At 43.6% G+C, this 19233-nt stretch overlaps 1 protein-coding gene across 2 annotated transcripts in view; it reads left to right on the top strand.

The window, feature by feature from the left end:
• PIP4K2A (phosphatidylinositol-5-phosphate 4-kinase type 2 alpha) overlaps positions 1–19233 on the top strand; it is a 179432-nt gene that overhangs the window by 99426 nt on the left and 60773 nt on the right. For both annotated transcript variants that reach the window (XM_016962766.4, XM_016962767.4), the window contains exons 2-3: positions 5225–5322; positions 6933–7029. In XM_016962766.4, the coding sequence (XP_016818255.1) occupies positions 5225–5322; positions 6933–7029 (195 nt within the window). The remainder of the gene's footprint in view (positions 1–5224; positions 5323–6932; positions 7030–19233) is intronic.

Here is a 19233-nt window from a genome sequence, read left to right as displayed (position 1 = left end):
CCCTATATAAAATATTGAAGTTAACAAATAGGATTAACTCAGCCTTCTTCAATCTGGGAGCTCATTGCCATTACCTGCATTTGCACCAAAATTTGAACTAGAGACAAGCAATATATTTTAGTTTGGGTAAGAGCAAAGTAACAGGCTAAAGGAGAGAGTTTTTCAGGAAGTTATATGTCTTTTCAGTTATTAAGCAGCTCTGCAAGTAATCCATTTCAGTAAAACTGATGAATGATCGCTAAGCCTCATATACAACACAATAAAATGTGTTGTAGAAAAAATAATATAGGGGTTCATGGGTACACTATTGAAAAAATAGCTTACTAATTAAAAGCTTCTCTTTTAAGTAGTAGATCCTGTTTTGTGAAGTGTTTGTTTACAAGTCATTAAATCTAGCTACCACCTGACGAAGAAGTTTTCTAGGGGGAATCCGGAGGGGAAATAAAGCCAAAAGCAATGTGATGCAAATGTAAAGAATGAAAGGCCACCTGGAAGAAAGATAAAGTAGCCATAAAGTAGCTGTGAGATCTAACTCAGTATCCTGCCGCACTACTCAATTATGAAAGTATAGATACTGCTGTACCAGGACATATTACAATCTGCAAAAGGAGAGGTTAGACTGTATGATCTCCGAAATTCTCTTTTAATTTCAGCATCTTATGATTCCATGTAAACCATTTGATTTTTCTTCTTGTCTCATTTCTTGTCTTCTTAGATAAAGAGGACCAAACATTCTCTACCTCTTGGGGTAGTCTGGTTTTGGAAGATGGGGAATAGCTAAAAGTTTGTGTTTCCCTGACATTTAAATGACACAGTAGTCAGAACTCTCCATCCCTCAAGGGCCATGTAGGGCCGCACTCCTTCCAAGAAGCCCGTCACCCACACCCGTGACCACGGGCTCCTGCTCTGTGCTTCTGTGGCACTTGTTGTCTGGCTTCAGCATTTCTTCTGTGCTGCTTGGTATTTTACTACATGTGAAGGTCCTGCACCATCAACTACAGTGGAAAACTCCTTACGGTCAGGGATCTTGTTTTGTACTGACTTTCCATTTCCAAGTGATGGTCCTGGAACTCCTTTCCCCTTTATGTCACACTCAGCCAGCAAACACCCTCCATCCTGAAGGACGCCTGTCATCCTGTCTCTGCACCTGCACCCTGGGGTTGAGCTCCACCAGAATGAGGAATGTCATCCACAAGTTCACTTGGTTCCTGTACGTGAACCATCACAAACTGTGGATGATGCTCAGCTCTGCCCGGAAGCCCAGCCTCCTGTCTCTATTTAAACTTGTCCATCCACATTCTGCAGTCCCTTTTTTAAGCTCTCTGTGTTCTCTTTAACCTTTGAAGTCCTCAGCCTGCTTCTCACTCTTAGCAGGTGTCCATGGCCCTAATCCCCAGAGAAAATAGGAGCCAGTGGATGGGAGCCCCATCTTCCCTCCATCAGTTCTGCTACCTCCCCATGACACCTATCTCTTTTCCCTCCTGTGAATAGGAAAGTCGCTTCCCTCCTCAGAGCCTCTCCTTCCTGCTTGCCTGAATCCCATCCCCTCCCACTTTCTCGAGAAGTGCTACGGAATGTCCCTTCTCTCTGAGGTCCTCCCTCTGTCCCCCATCCCTCTTCATCTCGCTCCTGTCCTTCCCTGCCAGGCTCCTTAGAAATCAGCCATGTGCAGTGCCAGCATTTCCTTAACTCAACTTAGTCTGGGTTCCATTGCTACACTCCACCGAAACAACTCTGCCAGGGTTGCCAAGGACCTCCTGTGCCGTTCAATCTGGCTGACATTTCCCAGTCCTTGCCTTCTCAAAAGCATCGTGTTCATCCCATATTATGTTTGAACCCCCTTTTCCCTTCACTCCCATGGGGTGGCCCTGTGCTTTTTCACTTCCTGCCTCGATGGCAGTTTTCCCCTTTCTCATCCTCTTCTCCAGGCTTGGAAACGTTCCCGTTCTTGAAGACTGCTTCTCCGCCTTCCTCCCCATCACGCCGTCCCCTCTCCAGGTTACCTCATCCACTCCTCTGGGGAGCTAATGTCTGATGCACGGATACACACATTTTTATCTCTTGCCCCTGGGAACTTCAGACCCACCTGTCCACAGCCTACCTGACATTGACACTTAGATGTCCCAAGAGCGCAGTGAAATTTAACAAGCTCAAAACTGAACTCTTCTCTTAAGATGCATTGTGCCAGTCGCTGGACCCACCAGCTACCCCTGCATGCATGCAGCATTCCCTCCATCTTTCCCTACATTTCTAGTCTGTCATCAAGCCCCGTAGATTTCAGCACTTCTGCATGCCGGAGTCTCTCTGCTTCTTTCGTCTCTGCTGCCTCCTCCGCCCTCTGCTGAGCTGCTCTCCTCTGTCTGGTGCAATTCTACAGCAGCGGCTTCCCGGTGCTCCTGGGCCTGCTGTTCATCCCTTTCATGCCACGCACCTTGTCTGTTTCTGCACTGTTTTCCCATTAACAGTGTCCCCTCCTCTCCAGGACTCGCCTTCTTCCTGGAAGCCCTGTCCACCTGCCCTCTCCTTTCTCCACGAGCCATTGCTGCCCAGGGAAGCCTCACATGCCTCCCCCATCTGGCCTGGGCCTTTTCCCTACTTGCTCGTGGCCCATTGTGCTTCTCCCTCCTGACTCTGTCATTGTTAGAGTTCAACACTTGGGGCAGTTCTTCAGTTAATGTGTCTGCCTCTCTGGACCATAAGCCCCAAGAGGACAAAGACTGGTGTCCGAGCTGTGCCCAGCACAGAGTGGACTCTTAAAGGTTGTGCTGACGCGAGGATGGGTGGGGAAGGAAAATCAATAAGGAAAGTTCTCAGTTTACTCATTCCATGTTGGCTGAAGTTTTCATATTTTCTCCACAAAACATGTTCCAGAGCAGGTACCATAAAGCAAAAGGATGCAGAAAGTTTCTGGTTTCCTGTTTCCTGTTGAGAAGACTCTCTTAAGTGATACTGATTTAAGCAGCCTGAGGAGGCATCAAGGCTTTGGAGGATCCGCTGAACACATCACGCGCATTTAAATAATCAGTGTCTGATCCCACCTCGACGTTGGGTTTCGCTTTCTCTTGTTCCACAAGATATCGAAGTGCCGATTGAGTTGGCATCCAGCTTCGTTCCCATTGTGTTTATTATCACAAGACTTGGATTTCCATTATGATTTTCTTTTTCTGTTATTTTTCAAACTTTGATATTCCACTGATAGCATAAAGATATATAAACTTTAATTTTTCATAGATATACTCTGTGAATGACTTAGTATCATAAGATGCTTGAGTAAAGTGAACTGGAGAAGCTATTTGATGTTAGATTCCTGTTTTTGTTCAGTGGGTTTGAGAAGCTAGCTGTCAGCTGTCACTATCATTCCTCTCTTGTGTTTGCCTTTTCTCTCTGGCCACCATTCCTTTCTTCTCTTTGCATTTGGCCTTCTTTAGTTTAACTACAGCGTATCTAGGTATGCTTTGAGTATTCTTACTTATATATTGCTTTGAGTATTCTGCTTTTTTTTGTTTTTTGTTGTTGTTGTTTGTTTTTTGTTTAACAGACATGGATCCACTCTGTCACCCAGGCTGGAGTGCAGTGGTACAATCACAGCTCACTGCAGCCTTGAAATCCTGGATACAAGTGATCTTCCTTCATCAGCCTCCCAAGTAGCTGGGACTACAGGTGCACACCACCACGCCCAGCTAATTTTTGTTATTTTTTTATTTGTTAGAGACGAAGTCTGTTGCCTAGGCTGGTCTCAAAGTCCTGGGCTCAAGCAGTCCTCCTGCCTCAGCCTCCCAAATTGCTGGGATTACATATATGAGCTGCTGTGCCCAACTGTATCTACAGATTTATAACTTGCATTAATTGTGGAAAATTCTGAATCATTATTTTTTCAAATATCATCTTTTGTTCATCTTCTATTTCTGTATAATTTCTCACAGCTTAAAAAATTCTATATCTGATCATCTTAGTAACTAAAGTCTTGAAAATATTAATTAGTCGTTGCTATCTCTGTGAGCTCATGTTTGATTGACCTTCATCTGTGGGAAGCCTGGAGGCCTGGCAGGGGTTGCTCTCCTCCAGAGGTCATTTACATTTACTTCCACCAGGTGTTGGGGCCACTTTCAAAGGCTTCCTTCAAGGATCTCAGGTTAACGTTGAAGCCTTTGTTGAGCTCCCAGCTTTTGTTTGGCCCAAGTAAGTGTTGAAACGGGCACTTGTCCTCAGAGTCCCTCCTTTCAGGCTTGCTTAATGGTCCCCACACTCCCTGTGGATTAAACTCACTTTGGGGGAAGAAAGGTGTCTTGGAGATTGCCTCTACTGTCTGTGAACCCAACAATGTGATTAAAAAAAACAAACAACTCTGCTCTATCAAGCAGCTCATTCTTTTGTTGTTTGCTTGTTTTGTTTTTGTAACTGAGAATCCTTCAGCGTACCTGCCTTCTATCCTACTGGAAGCATAAATCTTTGACATGGTTTTTATTGCTAGCAACAAGGAAAGTCAACATGCAAAAATAGTTAACCAAGAGAAAGTTCAGGTTTTTCAAAATCGTGTCCAGAGCTGTCCCTTTCATTCACTGGAACTTGATCTTACCCTTTGTCCTTTGGAAGCACATCTTTGCTTTTGTTCTTGACTCATGTCCAACCCACCTCCTTCTCTTGTAGTCCTGGGGCCACGTGTCTTCTTCCTTCCCTGAATGGAGGTTCTTCTTTTGGTAAATTCATGCCCCACCCCAATCTTTATTTTTAAACTTAGTTCCTGTAAGGGAAGTAAAGAGCACACAGATGAGTGTTGTTCTTGGAGTTCAATATATAAATCACGTCCATTAATCCAACAAATATTTACATGAAAAATTTAAAAGCTTTCTTTCTCAGATAACATTTTCTTTACAGAAGGAAGTTGTCCTGGACATGTGACCAAAGGGTCTGTGGGATGAGGTTGTGGAGGGAAGGTGGGGAGAGTGGATGGGCAAGAAGCAGGGACAGGTGGCATGAGGATTGACTCTCCCTCACCACTGCCGTCCGGTGGCCACCATGGACCCAGCATCAGACAGACATAAGAAGTGGGAATGAGGAAGGCAGGAAGAGAGATGATGATGGCAGAGGGAAGGAGGGTGGGTTGGTGGGTGGGAAGAGAAGTTCCTGTGTCCACCATGTTTTTTTTCCCCAAGGTACACATTCAAGTCACGTCCTCCTCACCTGGATAGTAATAAGCCATGCTATTTATTTTATATTTTTCCAGATCAATGAACTGAGCCATGTTCAAATCCCTGTTATGTTGATGCCAGATGACTTCAAAGCCTATTCAAAAATAAAGGTGGACAATCACCTTTTTAACAAGTAAGTACAAGTATGACCTTTCATAAGACTAGCATGGCTGCTAGGAGTACAAGTTTTGTGAATTTTTGTAATCACATAATTTGTCAATGGGTGGGAGTAAAGTTTTGCTGATGAAGTTAATCCTGTGATAAACATAACCATCTGTCATTTTTAGAGAAGCAACAGCAGGCTCTCTGGGATAATATCCTTTGCCATATGGCATATTGTTCTCTATGAATATCTTATACGTTGAAAGTGATATTCTCATTATAATTCAAATTTTTGAAGCTGTAAATTGCTTGGATTTTTGAGCAGTTATGAACCTCTGCTCTTGTACACAGAACTTTGAAAATGATGATTTATGAACAGCAATGACTCCATCATAGAACAATAAAGACCCAAGGTACATTTTCATAAGGCACAATTAGATGCCATGTTGGGCATTGATAACATTCCTCCTTCATTTGAATGTTGTTTTAGACGTCATTATGAAGCACCTATTATATGTTAGGTGGTCCATTGAGAGCTAGAGATGCAATGATATAGAAGACACAGCCCTGCCCTCAAGGGGCTCAGAGTACAAAAACTGACACATATACAAACTGCTATAGTTCAGTGTGCAAAGTATGATAAGGGAGGGGTGTGTGCATATGTATAATTTATATGTATAATTTATATTTATCTGGTTGTGTGGGAACACAAAGAGGGAAACAATTCTGAATGATTAGGGTGAACCTCAAATCACTCCCATGTGAGGATCATTATGAAATTTTTTTTTGAGACGGGATCTTGCTCTGTTGCTCAGGCTGGTGTGCAGTGGTGAAATTATATCTCACTGCAGTCTCAAATTCCTGGGGTCAAGCAGTCCCCCTTCCTGAGCCTTCTGAATAGCTGAGACTACAGGTGCAGGTTACCATGCCCAGCTGATTTTTTAAAAAACTGTTTGTAAAGACAGGAGTCTCACTATGTTCCCCAGGCTGGCCTCAAACTCCTGGCCTCAAGCAATCCTCCCACTTCAGTCTCCCAAAGTGCTGGGATTACAAATGAGTGGTGTAAGCCACCATGCCAGGCCAATTATGAAATTTCTTCAGGGGGCCATTGTCCTTATGTGAAGCTGATGTTAATTTTTCTCGTAACAGTGTTTAGAAGCTGACTTTGAGGGAATTTTCTCTAAGCAAATTTAGAATGTGGCATTTATATAAAACAGGCCTTTTAGGGGGGTGAGGGAGTGGCCCTCCTTTCCTCGGCAGTAGCTGAGAGGGAACCTTGCTCCGCTGCCTCTTCCTAACTCACTCTCCCGCCATTGTGCTTTTCCCTCACTGCTGCCCCTGCCTGGCCCCTTCCTTCCCCACCTCTTGTTCTTTGAGGAATGGCTGCAGTGTGTGGCCAGGATTTAAAGAGGTCACATAGTCCAAGCGTGCCTGTGACAAAGGAGACAGACAGACATCCGTCTGGCCCCCTGTGTCTCCTGGATATTCCTGCGGGTTGTACCTGGTTCTAGGAAGCACACCTGTCCTTTTGGTAGACAGTGAACTCCGAACCCTTCTTTGGCTACCTGTGGAACTCAGTGGTGGCAGATGCAAGTCTGATTGACTCTCTCTGAGCTTTATTCCATGCTGTGACTGTTTCAGAGAAAACATGCCGAGCCATTTCAAGTTTAAGGAATACTGCCCGATGGTCTTCCGTAACCTGCGGGAGAGGTTTGGAATTGATGATCAAGATTTCCAGGTGAGTTGCGTTTGTAACATTTGCTTCCAGTAGGAAATGGGTTTTGCCATGCCTTTTGCTGTGTAAATTAGGATCTATATTTTTGTCAATAAAAGTATTATATAATAGTAATTTTCATTTTGTGTAAGAAGTTTTTAATGTTCATGCTGAAGTAAAGCGTTCTCTTGATTGGGGACCTCTATACATATGATACCGGTATAAAAGTCAGTAGGAAAATATATTACTTTTCTTTGGAAGGAGACTGAGCATGTGAGGGTTTTATATAATACTCTCATTTCCAGGTGGAAATTAACAGGCTAGCAGAGCCGCCTGTTAATTTCTGCTGTCAGACATGTCAGTAGCCTGTGTGAGTGTGCATGTTTTCTATCTTTGTAGAGGCTACTTAGGACTCTCAGGAATCTTTATCTTGCTGATTTGCTGCTTTTCAAGTTGGGCAGACTCTTGCCGCAGCATTTTTGTCAAAGGGCACCCTTTGTGCACTGCAGTGCTGGACTGTGGAGTGACCATAGCACTGTGGTCAGCACCAGGAACCCAACATCCTGGGCGTGTCCTGTGGTACATCTTCCTCTTCATCTTGATTCCCACCACGTAAAAATGTGCACTGCTGCTCTCCTCCCCACACTGGCCTGGTCCTTCATTCTAACTTTTAAACATCTGTTTTAACTCTTTAAATAACTGTTGAGCCATGATCATTTTTTTGTGAGAAAGGATTTGACATTGGTTACCCAAGTTTCATATAGCGAGCCAGATTCGTAAATGCTAAGGATTTTTTTAAAAAGTGGAAATCCAAGGGACAGGTTGAGCATCCCAATCAGAAAATCTGAAATCCAAAATGCTTCCAAATCGAATATTTTCTGATCATCAACATGATGCCACAAGTGGAAAATTCCACAGTTAAGTGCTCAACACAGCCTTTGTTTCATGTACACAATTATTTAAAATACTGTATAAAATTACCTTTAGGCTATGTGTATAAGGTGTATATGAAATAGATAAATTTTGTGTTTAGACTTGGGTCCCATCCCCGAGATATCTCATTATCTATGCAAATATTCTGAAATCTGTAAAAATCTGAAATACGACTGTCTGCAGGCATTTCAAATAAAGGATGCTCGACATATACTGACTTAAGTCCCTTCCAAATCTAGTCCTAATTTGCCCTCAATTTAAGATCTGAATTTATCCTGCATTAAGTGACATATTGCCACCCTGGGTGACTACAGATTGAGTACTGATACAGCTTACCCTGTATTTTCCTCTGAAGAATAGGGTCCCTCAGGCAAACTGAGATAGTTAGCACACTTTCCTAAAGATCTGTGCTCCCACTGCCCTCTCTGTACCATTGCCAAAAATTTCCAGGAATTTTTCATATGTTTACTCAGGCATGAGAGAGGCTGCCATGTTTGGAGAAAGCAGTGCTGACCAGGCTGCTAGTGACATTGTCTCATGATGGCCTGGGGTTGTGGTTTGCATGGAGGTCCAGACCCTGAGCTGAGGCTCTGTGTACACAGAAGAGCTGAGGGCTGGCTAGTGGGACAGGAAGGATGTGGTTGCTCATCTGCTATTAAAACTGCGTGGGAGCCAACACTCCTGTTAGGGCATTTCTTTTTTTTTTTTCTTGAGACAAGGTCTTGCTCTGTTGCCCAGGCTGGAGTACAGTGGTGTGATCATAGCTCACTGTAGCCTCAAACTGCTGGGCTCAAGTGATCCTCCCACCTCAGCGTCCAGAGTAGCTAGGACTACAGGTGTGCACCACCATGCCCAGCTAATTTTTTTTTTTTTTTTTTTTTTGGTAGAGATTGGGGTCTCACTATGTTACCCAGGCTGGTCTCAAACTCCTGGCCTCAAGCCGTCCTCCCAGAGCATGAGCCAGTGCACCTGGCCTTGGGGCTTAATTTTTAAGAGAGAACTTAGATCACAATTGTGGACTTGAAATTTACTGCTGTAAAAATAATTAACTTTTAACAGAAAATTATTAGAATAGTAAAAAGCATTTCTCTGAAGTTAAAATTAATAATTCTGTATCACTTTAGAACCATTACTAAATTTAAAGAGGCCACCTGAAAATGAACTAGGTGCTTTTTTTTTTTTTTTTAAAGGAATTAACAGCAAATACCTTCAGTGTCTTAAGAAAATCTCCTCTGGCTTAAGAAAAGCTGAACACCAGTGTGTTCCTCCTTCTCTCCACGTCCTTTTTTTGTTTGGCTGGGTTTTGTTTTAATAAAACAATTCCACTGGCATTTCACAGAAACTGACTTTTGAGGGCCCATGCATCTTATCTTGTTAGATTCCTCAATTCATTATTGAAATGAAGTCTTTCTATTTCTTGTCATAATCAATTCTGTCAAATGAGATCCAAAATGAACCCATTACGGTCTGAGTTCTGCACTGCAGCAGAGAAAAGTAGTTTTTAAAATTTCCTCAAATGACCAATTTAGTTGCTGAAATGCAAAGACATGAACTGGTTTTCCTTCCCTTTTTTTCACCCTACAAAGAAAACTACGTAAGTTGATATTGAAGTCAGTGCAAATTGCTGAGTACAAACTTTGAAAGAAAATTAGGCAAGTGGAGGATGATTCGCAAGTAACTAATTGGCAAGTCTGTTAAACTCTTCACATGAGAGCTCCCTGTTGGGGAGAGTGGTGTGAGTGTGATTAATCATTCGAACACTCCTCCTTTCCTTAGCTCTGCCTGCTGCCTTTGGCATTTAAATTGCTGCTTTCTCTTTGGCAACTGTATTTCTATTAAAAAAAGAAAAAAAAGAAAAAGTGTGTATTCAGAGTCACTTCAGTACTGCAGAGGTATACTCTTCTTCCCTCCTCAGTCGTATATTTCTTTCCCAGTGTCTGTACCTCTTAAAATTCTTCAGCAAGGTCAGGGACCCTGAGTTCCAGCTGAAAACAGGATCGTAAATCTGGGGCTGTATCCCAGTCTATTGGCTACTTGGTTTGGAAGAAAGGAGGGTCGTTGTGACAGCTCTGGCTCCAGGGTCAGCTCGCAGGCCCCTGTATACTGCAGGGATTCAGGCGGCAGGCGGGCAGGGGCCAGGACCTGGGGCTTCAGCTGCCTGGCACATTGTTACTGCCCAGACAGTTCAATCCTCATGCCCAGTTCAAGTAACAGGTATCATTTGGCACGTGTGGCGCCAAATGACTAAAAGCAACCTTGTTTTCCTCTCCCGGAGCTTGCCAATGTGCCTTTGCTGAGTAGAGTCTCCCACCGGCCGCCTCTGTCACTCCTGGGTACTGGCTGCTGAAGACTGTGTATATCGGGAAAAAACCAACTCTCTTTCTGAGCTTATCAATGTGAGCTGCTTTTTGAATACTCTTTCCCAACTGACTTGGAAAGTAGGATCAGTGACCTAGGCTCTGATAGTGTTTTGGAGGACACTGGATAGCTGAAGGGGAACAGGCATTGCCTGCTGTGTTTATTTTTCCAAACTGCTTGCATTTTGGACAAGCGGCTCTAAATCAATGTGGTGGTTAGGGGCTCCATCGTCTGGTTTATCTCGTATTCAGACCTTTCCATTCAGCCAAGTGGGTAAATGGTCCCGACTTGTCTTGTTTGTGTGACCACCTTTTTGCTACACCTGAAAAAAGTAGGTATTGGTCTGTGGAGACCACTCTGATTAAAGTAGAGCATGGTTAAGTAACCTATGCAATTGACCCCTACTGGTGAATTTAAACTTCTTAAAAAGTTTTTAAGATAAATGAAAAGGATAATGAAACGAAAAATGAAAACATTCCTGCTTTCTCAGTAAACATTTGTATCTTTCCTCTGGTTTTGATTTCTGGAATATCTTTTAAAAATGACTTTTCCTTGTTGTTAAAGACAAATTCAAAGAACAATTCTAGAATATCCATTGTTAATAACAGTACCACAGTACCATGTAACATACATATGTAAACCTCTGTGTGTGTGTGTGTGTGCGCGCGCGTGCATGCTCGTGCATGTGTGTAACCAGTGCTTCTAGATTCAGAACTTTTTCCAATTCATTAGGGCATTTTTAAATTGCATGATAGGTTTGTAATATGCTCAGGGTTGAATCAGTGTGTCATCAGGGTTCTGATCATTGTTTGGCCAGCATGATATCCATCGTCATACTTTAAAGGTGTGTTTCAGGATGAATGCTGCCTGGGAGGCCTGTTCTGTGACTATAGCCGCAGTCCTGTGTCTACCATTACCACTGCCCCCTTAAGCCCTGATCACCCTGAGGTCTGGGATTTCATGCATAATTATCCAGTCAAAGTATTTGTTTGTACCTACCACGTGTCAGGCTCTGTGCTAGCCGTTTTAGGGAATGCAGAGAGAAGAAGGGGTGAAGCATCACTTTCTTTAAAAACTATTGCATACCAGATTCTGTATTAGATGCTAACGAGATTTACAGAAACCCAGCATCTTGATTTGTAATGTTCTTCATGAAAATCTGCACCCCTCTTTCCAGTCTCTTATACTCATTTGATCGTCTCTTATGTTCATACCTAGAGAGACTGGAAAGAGGGGTGCAGATTTTCATGAAGAACGTTAAACAGCCCTGGGAAGTCAAACGGAGGCTTCAGTTACATTTAGTAGCTGCCAGAGAGGGTTGCCTCCCAGAAACCAAAAAGTTATGCAGGAGGGAGCTGATGCTGTTAAACCTAAATAGACGACACATTTGAAAGTGAGGCCTCTTGTTCACTGTGGAGGATAATACCAGGTTTGCTTTTCCCCTACTGTGTCTCCTGAATTAGAATCCCTCATTATTCACATCTGATGCCCTTTCTTCTTTGTGTTTGTAACAGAGAATTCTAATTTTAAAATCATTAATTTTAAGAGCTAACATTTTAAACTTTTGATGTGCTTATTTCAAGTTTAGAAATAAAATTCTAAAGTGTTAAGACCTTCAGTGTATACTAAACTTGAAGTGGGGCAGCAGGAGTTCTGCCTTTATCTCTAGATTATCAAGTCTATCCTCTGAAACTTTCACTTGTAGATTTCTCACTTTTGACTTTAAACTGCCTGAGGGCAGGAGCAGTGTTTGTGTTTCCTGGCTGCCTGTCACCTGTTTAACACAATGCTCGGCTCAGCAGGCACTTAAGAAATATTTGCAGTCAGGACAGTGGCCACACCTGTAATCCCAGCTACTCAGGTGGCCAGTGCAGGAGGATCTCTTGAGCCCAGGAGTTCGCGACCAGCCTGGGCAACATAGTGAGACACCATCTCTAAAAACATGAAAAATAAATAAGTAAATAAGAAATACTTGTGAAAGAAAGTGAGTGAGGGCTAATGGGGACTTTGAAGAGAAGTGAACTCTCTGGGCCCAAGCAGAAGGCAGGAGAGCCCATGAAATGTGAAGGTATTTGGATGGTGGCAGAATAGTGGGAGATAAAGATGTTAAAATAGCAAGAGACACAAAGACACCAGGGACACTGGGCCGATTCTGCTGCCAGCGAGCAGCCCTGTGGGTTTTGCTCAGGGGAATGGTGATGTCATGACGTCTGTATTTTCTTTTCTTTTTTCTTTTTCTTTCTTTCTTTCGTTTTTTTTTGTTTTGTTTTTTTTGTTTTTGTTTTTGTTTTTTTTTATAGACAGAGTTTCACTCTGTTGCCCAGGCTGGAGTATAGTGGCACAATCTCAGCTCACTGCAACCTCCCAACTCCTGGGCTCAATCGATCCTGCCACTTCAGCCCCCTGAGTACCTGGGACTACAGGTATGTGCCACTATGCCCAGCTAAGTTTTGTAATTTTTGTAGACACAGGGTTTTGCCATGTTGCCCAGGCTGGTCTCGAACACCTGGGCTCAAGCGATCCACCCACCTTAGCCTCCCAAAGTACTGGGATTACAGATGTGAGCCACTGCACCCACCCGAGGTCTGTATTTTCTAAAGATAACTGCATTGTAATTTATAGAATGCATAGAAGGGAGATAAGGAAATCAGGAGGCCATGAAATCCCAGTGAGCCAAGCCTCCGTCACCCACCATGTAAAGCACGGAGCAGCTTGAAAGGACATTGAGAGAAGTAAACCCACAGGTTCAGTGGCCAGTGGCAAAGGACAAGAGCCACAGAGGCACTGGGACCTGAGAGCTAAGAGAGCAGGGATGCGGGTCACAGAGGGAGGGATGTTTGGGGCTACAGGTGGATAGAAAGGAAGATGGAGTTGAGTTTTTGACCTGTTGACTTACCGTAGTGGTGGGATACCCGGTGAGGCTTGTGGCCTGCATTGGGCATCTTGGGTCACAACTCTGAATGAGGTTGGAGCAGAGGTCCAGCTGTGGTGAGGATCGGCACAGTCGTGCTTGTGGGACTCCTCCTTGGTCCAACTCTTAACGCTCAACCTACACCATCACCCCTGTGCTTGCTCCCCAAATGCCTAAGCACTGTCATTCCTTTATCACTAGTTGTTGCCTGTTGGGTTTGCTCCATTTGTCCTCACAGGTTAGCTGCCCTGGAAGGAAACTCCACCCTGCTCAGAGACGCACTGAGGCTGAGACCCAAGGGAGGCCCCTCTCTAATTGGACAGCCTCTTGATAGACTGGGGGAAGCTCCCTCACAGCCCATCAGGGTCAGCAGGCATTTCTTGCACTGTTTCGAGTCCTGTTTATGAACTGAGCAAATTACTGTTCCTACCACCAACTGCCCCGACCTGGGACCCCAGGCTTCCTGTTAGCCTGTGTTTCCCACCTCAAACCTGCTTTGGGTTTTGCCTCGTGGCTTTTGACAGAGAGCTGACAGCCAGTCATCCTTGCTACTGGGTGCTTCTCTCCAGGTTAAACGCTGTGTTTACCGTGAGCCTTTGGGACAGGTCCCTGGTTTTTTTTTGTTGTTTTTTTTTGTTTGTTTTTGTTTTTGAGACAGAGTCTCGCTCTGTTGCCCAGGCTGGGTCCCTGGTGTTTTAATCATCGTGAAACAGCAGCTGAGATTTTAAAAGATGATCTCATGGCACTCTGTGAACTTTCTGCAACTCTGCTGCTTTCTCTGTTGGTCATTGCCTTTCATTTTTATATTCTTTTTTTCTGATAAGTTGTTTCATTATTGATAAGTGTTAAATTGCACTGTGTCTTGCTCCCCTCTATAATGAAAGCTATTCTTCGCTTGAGATCACAGCTTAGATTTTCTTTGAAATTCCCCAAGAGTTAACACAGGGCTTTGAACACAGTGGGCATTTAATAAATCCTTGATGATGATGTTCAAGTTCACACGTTGGTCTTCAACTCTCTGGCGGGGTCAGAGGACCATCTGTGCTCGCTCAGATATGTCAACTGCAGACCCAGAAAGCAGCCTTCTCCAGACAAGTTGCTCCTGTCTCCTGGGCCGTGTGATTCGAGGCATGTAATCATAATCCTGAGCTGTCAGCAGGGCAGTGATTGGTTTCCAGATTTCAAGTCCATGAAACAGGTAGCCAGGGTTGGCGAAAAGAATATTTCCGGGAAGTTAGGAGGCCTGGTTGAGTCTTGGATCTTCAGTGACTGATGCTGTGACCATGAGATACTCACTCACCCCTGGTGGGTCTCAGTTTCCTCATCCATAACATGAGGAGAGGGACACAGTGCTCTCTCCGGCCCCCCAGCTGTCAGGTCTCTAAATCTATTACTTTGCCACCATGAGGAGATGGCTGTCATGTGAGTTCTGCACGGTATTGGCATGTTTCCTTATACGAGGGTGGCTTTACACATTTGAGCATGGCAAAGTTTAAGTGGCCCCTCCTTCAACCAAAAATAAAAACTTTTCATACATGATTTTTAGCAGAATGTATACAAACGACCATCAAAATGGAAAAAAAAAAACAAATTATACAAGACTTACATGATTAGTTCAAGAGAATTAAATATGCAAAATGCTTGGTTGTTTTAAAAATGCAGGGAAAAATAACTGTTACTAAATGAGGACACTTTTATGAGAAAGAGAAAAGATTGGCGGTAAGAATGAGCTAATTAAATTGACATTTATGTTTCCTTCCCCCTTCTGGGGGCTCCACTAATCCTGGACCTCCGACTGCGGAAATAAACATCTTCAGCACAGACGTTTAGAGGAAGGGGGAAAGGACGGCATCGTTAATCCTTTTCTTAAGGGAAAGGACAATAAATTCCCAGTTATAAAGGTAAAAAGGCATTAAAGAGGGAGCGACATCTATCATTGCCTTCCTTTATTTGCTGTTGAGAGGACCGAGATAGCACCAGAGCCTCAAACAGCTTTTGTGGTTTGAGCTAGGATAGTGTAAGGTAGGAAAGGTATTTGGCTATGGGAAAAGTACATTTATTCACCACGTTGCAAAATAGGCGAAAATGAACTAAATTGTCATACTCTCACCTGCCCTGCATCATACAGCTTTGCCCTAGAACTTGAATGTTTGTCCAACTGTTCGTTTTTCTCTAGCTCCCTATGCTAGGAGCAAACTTAGAAGCAACATTTATTGGCTGTGATGTGTCCACTGCAATCGTGTATGGGTGCTGGCCTGAGTAGAGAGCACTTGCCAGGTCACCTCACTCATCCAGAGACAGCCTCATGGTGGATGAGTGTGTCTAGGGCACTTGAAAGATCAATGTTTGGGCCAGTCACAAACACCTGTGTAATGTATGGTTACATCCATATGAAATGTCCAGAATGGGCAGATATATAGAGACAAAGATCAGTGGCCTTTCTAGGCTGGGGGATAGGGGAAGGAATGGGAGTGATTGCAGATAGGTTCAGGTTTCTTTTTGGAGTCATGAAAATGCTCTAAAAATGATTGTGGTCATGGTTGCATGATTTGGTGAAAACATTAAAAACTATTGAGTTGTATACTTTAAATAGGTGAGTCATATGATATGTGAGTCATATCTCAAGGAAGAAGAATGCTTGGAGTTTGAAACTCGTTTAATTTATTCAGTAAGAGACATTTTTTTCCCAAAAGGTTGAAACTAGTTTAATTTATTCGATAAGAGACAGTTTTTCCCAAAGTTGATTTTGGCTGTTGTTTTTTTTGGGATAGGTTATGGTATCAGTATTTTTATTTAGAACAGGTGACTTTAACTAATTTTGTAATTTATAATATGAAACTATCAAATGTATAGAAAGAAGAAAAGGAATAGCCAATGAAGAAAGTGTATTTTTGCAGTTTGTGCATGTTTATTATTAGATTTTTTTCCCATAAACTAATAGTAAATCATCGTCCATTTCCTAAGTCTCTACAAACTGATAGCAGAATAATAATTAGAAGAATGAGCAGGAAGCTTAGAGACCATTAAGTCCAGCTGTCTTTCTTTGCAGATAATCAGATAACAGAGTAAGGGACCTGGGAAGGGTGAGTTGGAGGGAGGACTCAAAGCCCTGACTTCAGCCCATTGCTGTTGAGATGGATCACCCTGACACTCTGAGGCTACTTCCTGGGTCCATTCTGTTTTGTCGTCATCTATGTCCTTTGCCCATGTCTGGTTTGAGAGGTCACAGGGAAGTGAGCAGGGGCCAGCAATAGAAGGAAGACCTTGTGGGCTGGGAATTTTCAATCTGAAACTTCCTTGTGAAATTTTAAATTCTCCTTTTAACATGTAAGTTATTATTGAGGCCTTTAGGAAATAACTTACTGTCACTTTTGAACTGATAGGTGCAGAATCACCAATTTTGTCTGTTTGTTTTTATTTTTTAACAGAGTCTCTGTGTGTCAACTAGGCTGGAGTGCAGTGGTACAATCATGGCTCGCTGCAGCCTCAAACTCCTCAGCTCAAGTGATCCTCCAACCTCAGCCTTCCTTCTAGCTAGAACTACAGGCGCGCACCACCACATCCGGCTAATTTTTTAATGCTATGTAGACACAGAGCCTTACTATGCTGCCCAGGCTGGTCCCAAACTCCTGGCCTCAAGTGATCTTCCCACCTCAGCCTCCAAAAGTGCTAGGATTACAGGCATTAGCCACTGTGCCCAGCCCCCAATTTTGAATTTAAATAATGTCACTTTATTGCAGACCATATAACTCTCCAAGTGTGTCCATGACAAGGAATTTGGTTTTTAATGAGAGTAGATCTCTCCAAAGCCTGGGTGGATTTCACTGGGTAATTTTATCTGGCTGCTTTCTCCTGAAGACAGACAGGTAGATAAGGGTAAGTGTTCCAGAAAGTGAATATTTTACTTTGGAGATGAAGAGGACTAAACCAGCCCTCTAAAGGGTGTTTTTAAGGCCTTAGGTAGGATCAGCTTCATCTCAGATTTGCCCTTTTAAATTAGGTGATTGAGAAGAGAAAGAATTTTTCTAAATGGTGTCTTCTGCTAGGCTTTTTTTTTTTCCATGCAGAGCTGGTCTTAACTTGCAAATTTCATCTTAATTTCTTTTTTTCCGTTCTCGTTTTTTTTAATCCTCCCAGCTTAGTAGTATAGAGAGTGCATATAGAATATAGAGTAACCCAGAATTCAGCACTCCCAGTATAAAAGATTGCTCCTTTCAACTTTGGCATTCTTTGTGAAGAAAATCTATGGAGTTTTAAGCAGAGAAAGTGGATGGGACAGTCTTCTAAAGGCAGAAACCAGTGACAGGAGGAAAACAAGAACCTCCGACAATTCTCAGACCACATAAACTAATTTAAATAGACATGATGCAGTGTGCCACATGGTCAGAAATGTGAAGAATTCTTAGGGTTGACATCGTCACCACAGTCAACAGGACTCACAGGAAATGCTAAGTGCTGGTCCTCCTTCAGCCCTGTGTTACGCTGTGTGAGTGCCTGACTCTGGGCCCAGGGCTCAGCAGCACGGTCTTCCTGTCCCAAAGGCTTATTCCACAAACACATCTGTCTCAGCTCCTGCGTGGAGAGAAGACAGCTCCTACTCTTCCTACTCAGTTAATGTAAAGTAATGAACAGTCCTAGAATGAGTTCAGATAGCTTTGTACACATGTTAATAAAAGTGTAAATAACAGACTCCGGACTGCATTAGCACTGTGGCTGTTATTGATATTTTCTACACACTTTACTTGGCAAAATCGAAAACCTAAAGACAGGTTTGGTTTTGTGCCAGCTGGCTCACACTCTAAATTGGCATTAGAAGGTGTATGTCACTACAGAAAAATGACTGTCCCTTCATAATGCCCACCATACTCTGGAGCCCAGGCAGGGAAGCAGCATGGCAGGGGGAGATGGAGGCTCTGGGCAGGGCCCCTGCAGGGCCCTCCATGTACACCAGCCCACCTGATGTTGGAGAACTGAGTTGGGCAAGTCATTTCTGCTCTCTGGGTCTGTTTTCTTATGTGTATATTGAGTGGTTTGGAATCATCTCCAAGGTTGCTTCCAACTCTAATGCTCTTTGAGGTTTATTTATACATGGAGGGACCCCTCGGGGGCACCTGAAGGTCACTCCCAAGCTCTGTTTCCATCAAGGGCCTCCCAACTTGTCCAAGCATCCAACATCATGCTGTGATTCCTTTTTCCTTTGCAACAAAACAAAGCACACTGAGGAGTTTCTTATTCAGTGTCAGTAGATAGACTGTTTTGAGGCAGCACAGTGACTGTGTTGAAGATATAAGACCTCCTTCCCTGAGCTCATGTGCTCGTTCTAGCTGACGTTGTCCTGAATACATCTGGAATCTGTGAAGTGTTATTTTCACTGCATCTTCTCTTTCATCTCAGCCCAGGTGTCCTAAACCATCATTAGGCCCCTGCCGAGATGATGGTTGTCCTGTCTTCTGATCGGACTCTGTTTCTTGGGACGGTTGTCCTGAGTCACCTTCTGAGGCCCATGCTTTACAGCATTTCCTAGAGCAACGAGTCGGGTCTTTGAGTAAATCCTTTTTTTTTTTTTTTTTTTTTGAGACAGAGTTTTGCTCTTGTTGCCCAGGCTGGAGTGCAATGGCACAATCTCAGCTCACTGCAGCCTCCGCCTCCCAGGTTCAAGCGATTCTCCTGCCTCAGCTTCCCGAGTAGCTGGGATTACAGGCATGCCCCACCATGCGTGGATAATTTTGTATTTTTAGTAGAGACGGGGTTTCTCCATGTTGGTCAGGCTAGTCTCGAACTCCCAGCCTCAGGTGATCTGCCCGCCTTGGCCTCCCAAAGTGCTGGAATTACAGGCGTGCCCCACTGCGCCCGGCTGAGTAAATCCATTTTTAGAGTCATAAAAGATCCAAGGTAGAGGTCTAATTCAGCCCGTTCTCTCCCCAGGCTTATTTTCCATCACTTCATAGACCCGGAAACTAAGGCTCAAAGAGACTAAATGCAATCTACAAGAACTGATGAATGTTCTAGATCTCAGACCAGTGCCC

Source organism: Pan troglodytes, chromosome 8 (genome assembly GCF_028858775.2).
Source record: "Pan troglodytes isolate AG18354 chromosome 8, NHGRI_mPanTro3-v2.0_pri, whole genome shotgun sequence".
Classification (NCBI taxonomy): Eukaryota; Metazoa; Chordata; class Mammalia; order Primates; family Hominidae; genus Pan; species Pan troglodytes.
The sequence above is the reverse complement of the archived record's forward strand: the minus strand, read 5'-3'. Positions and strand labels throughout refer to the sequence as shown.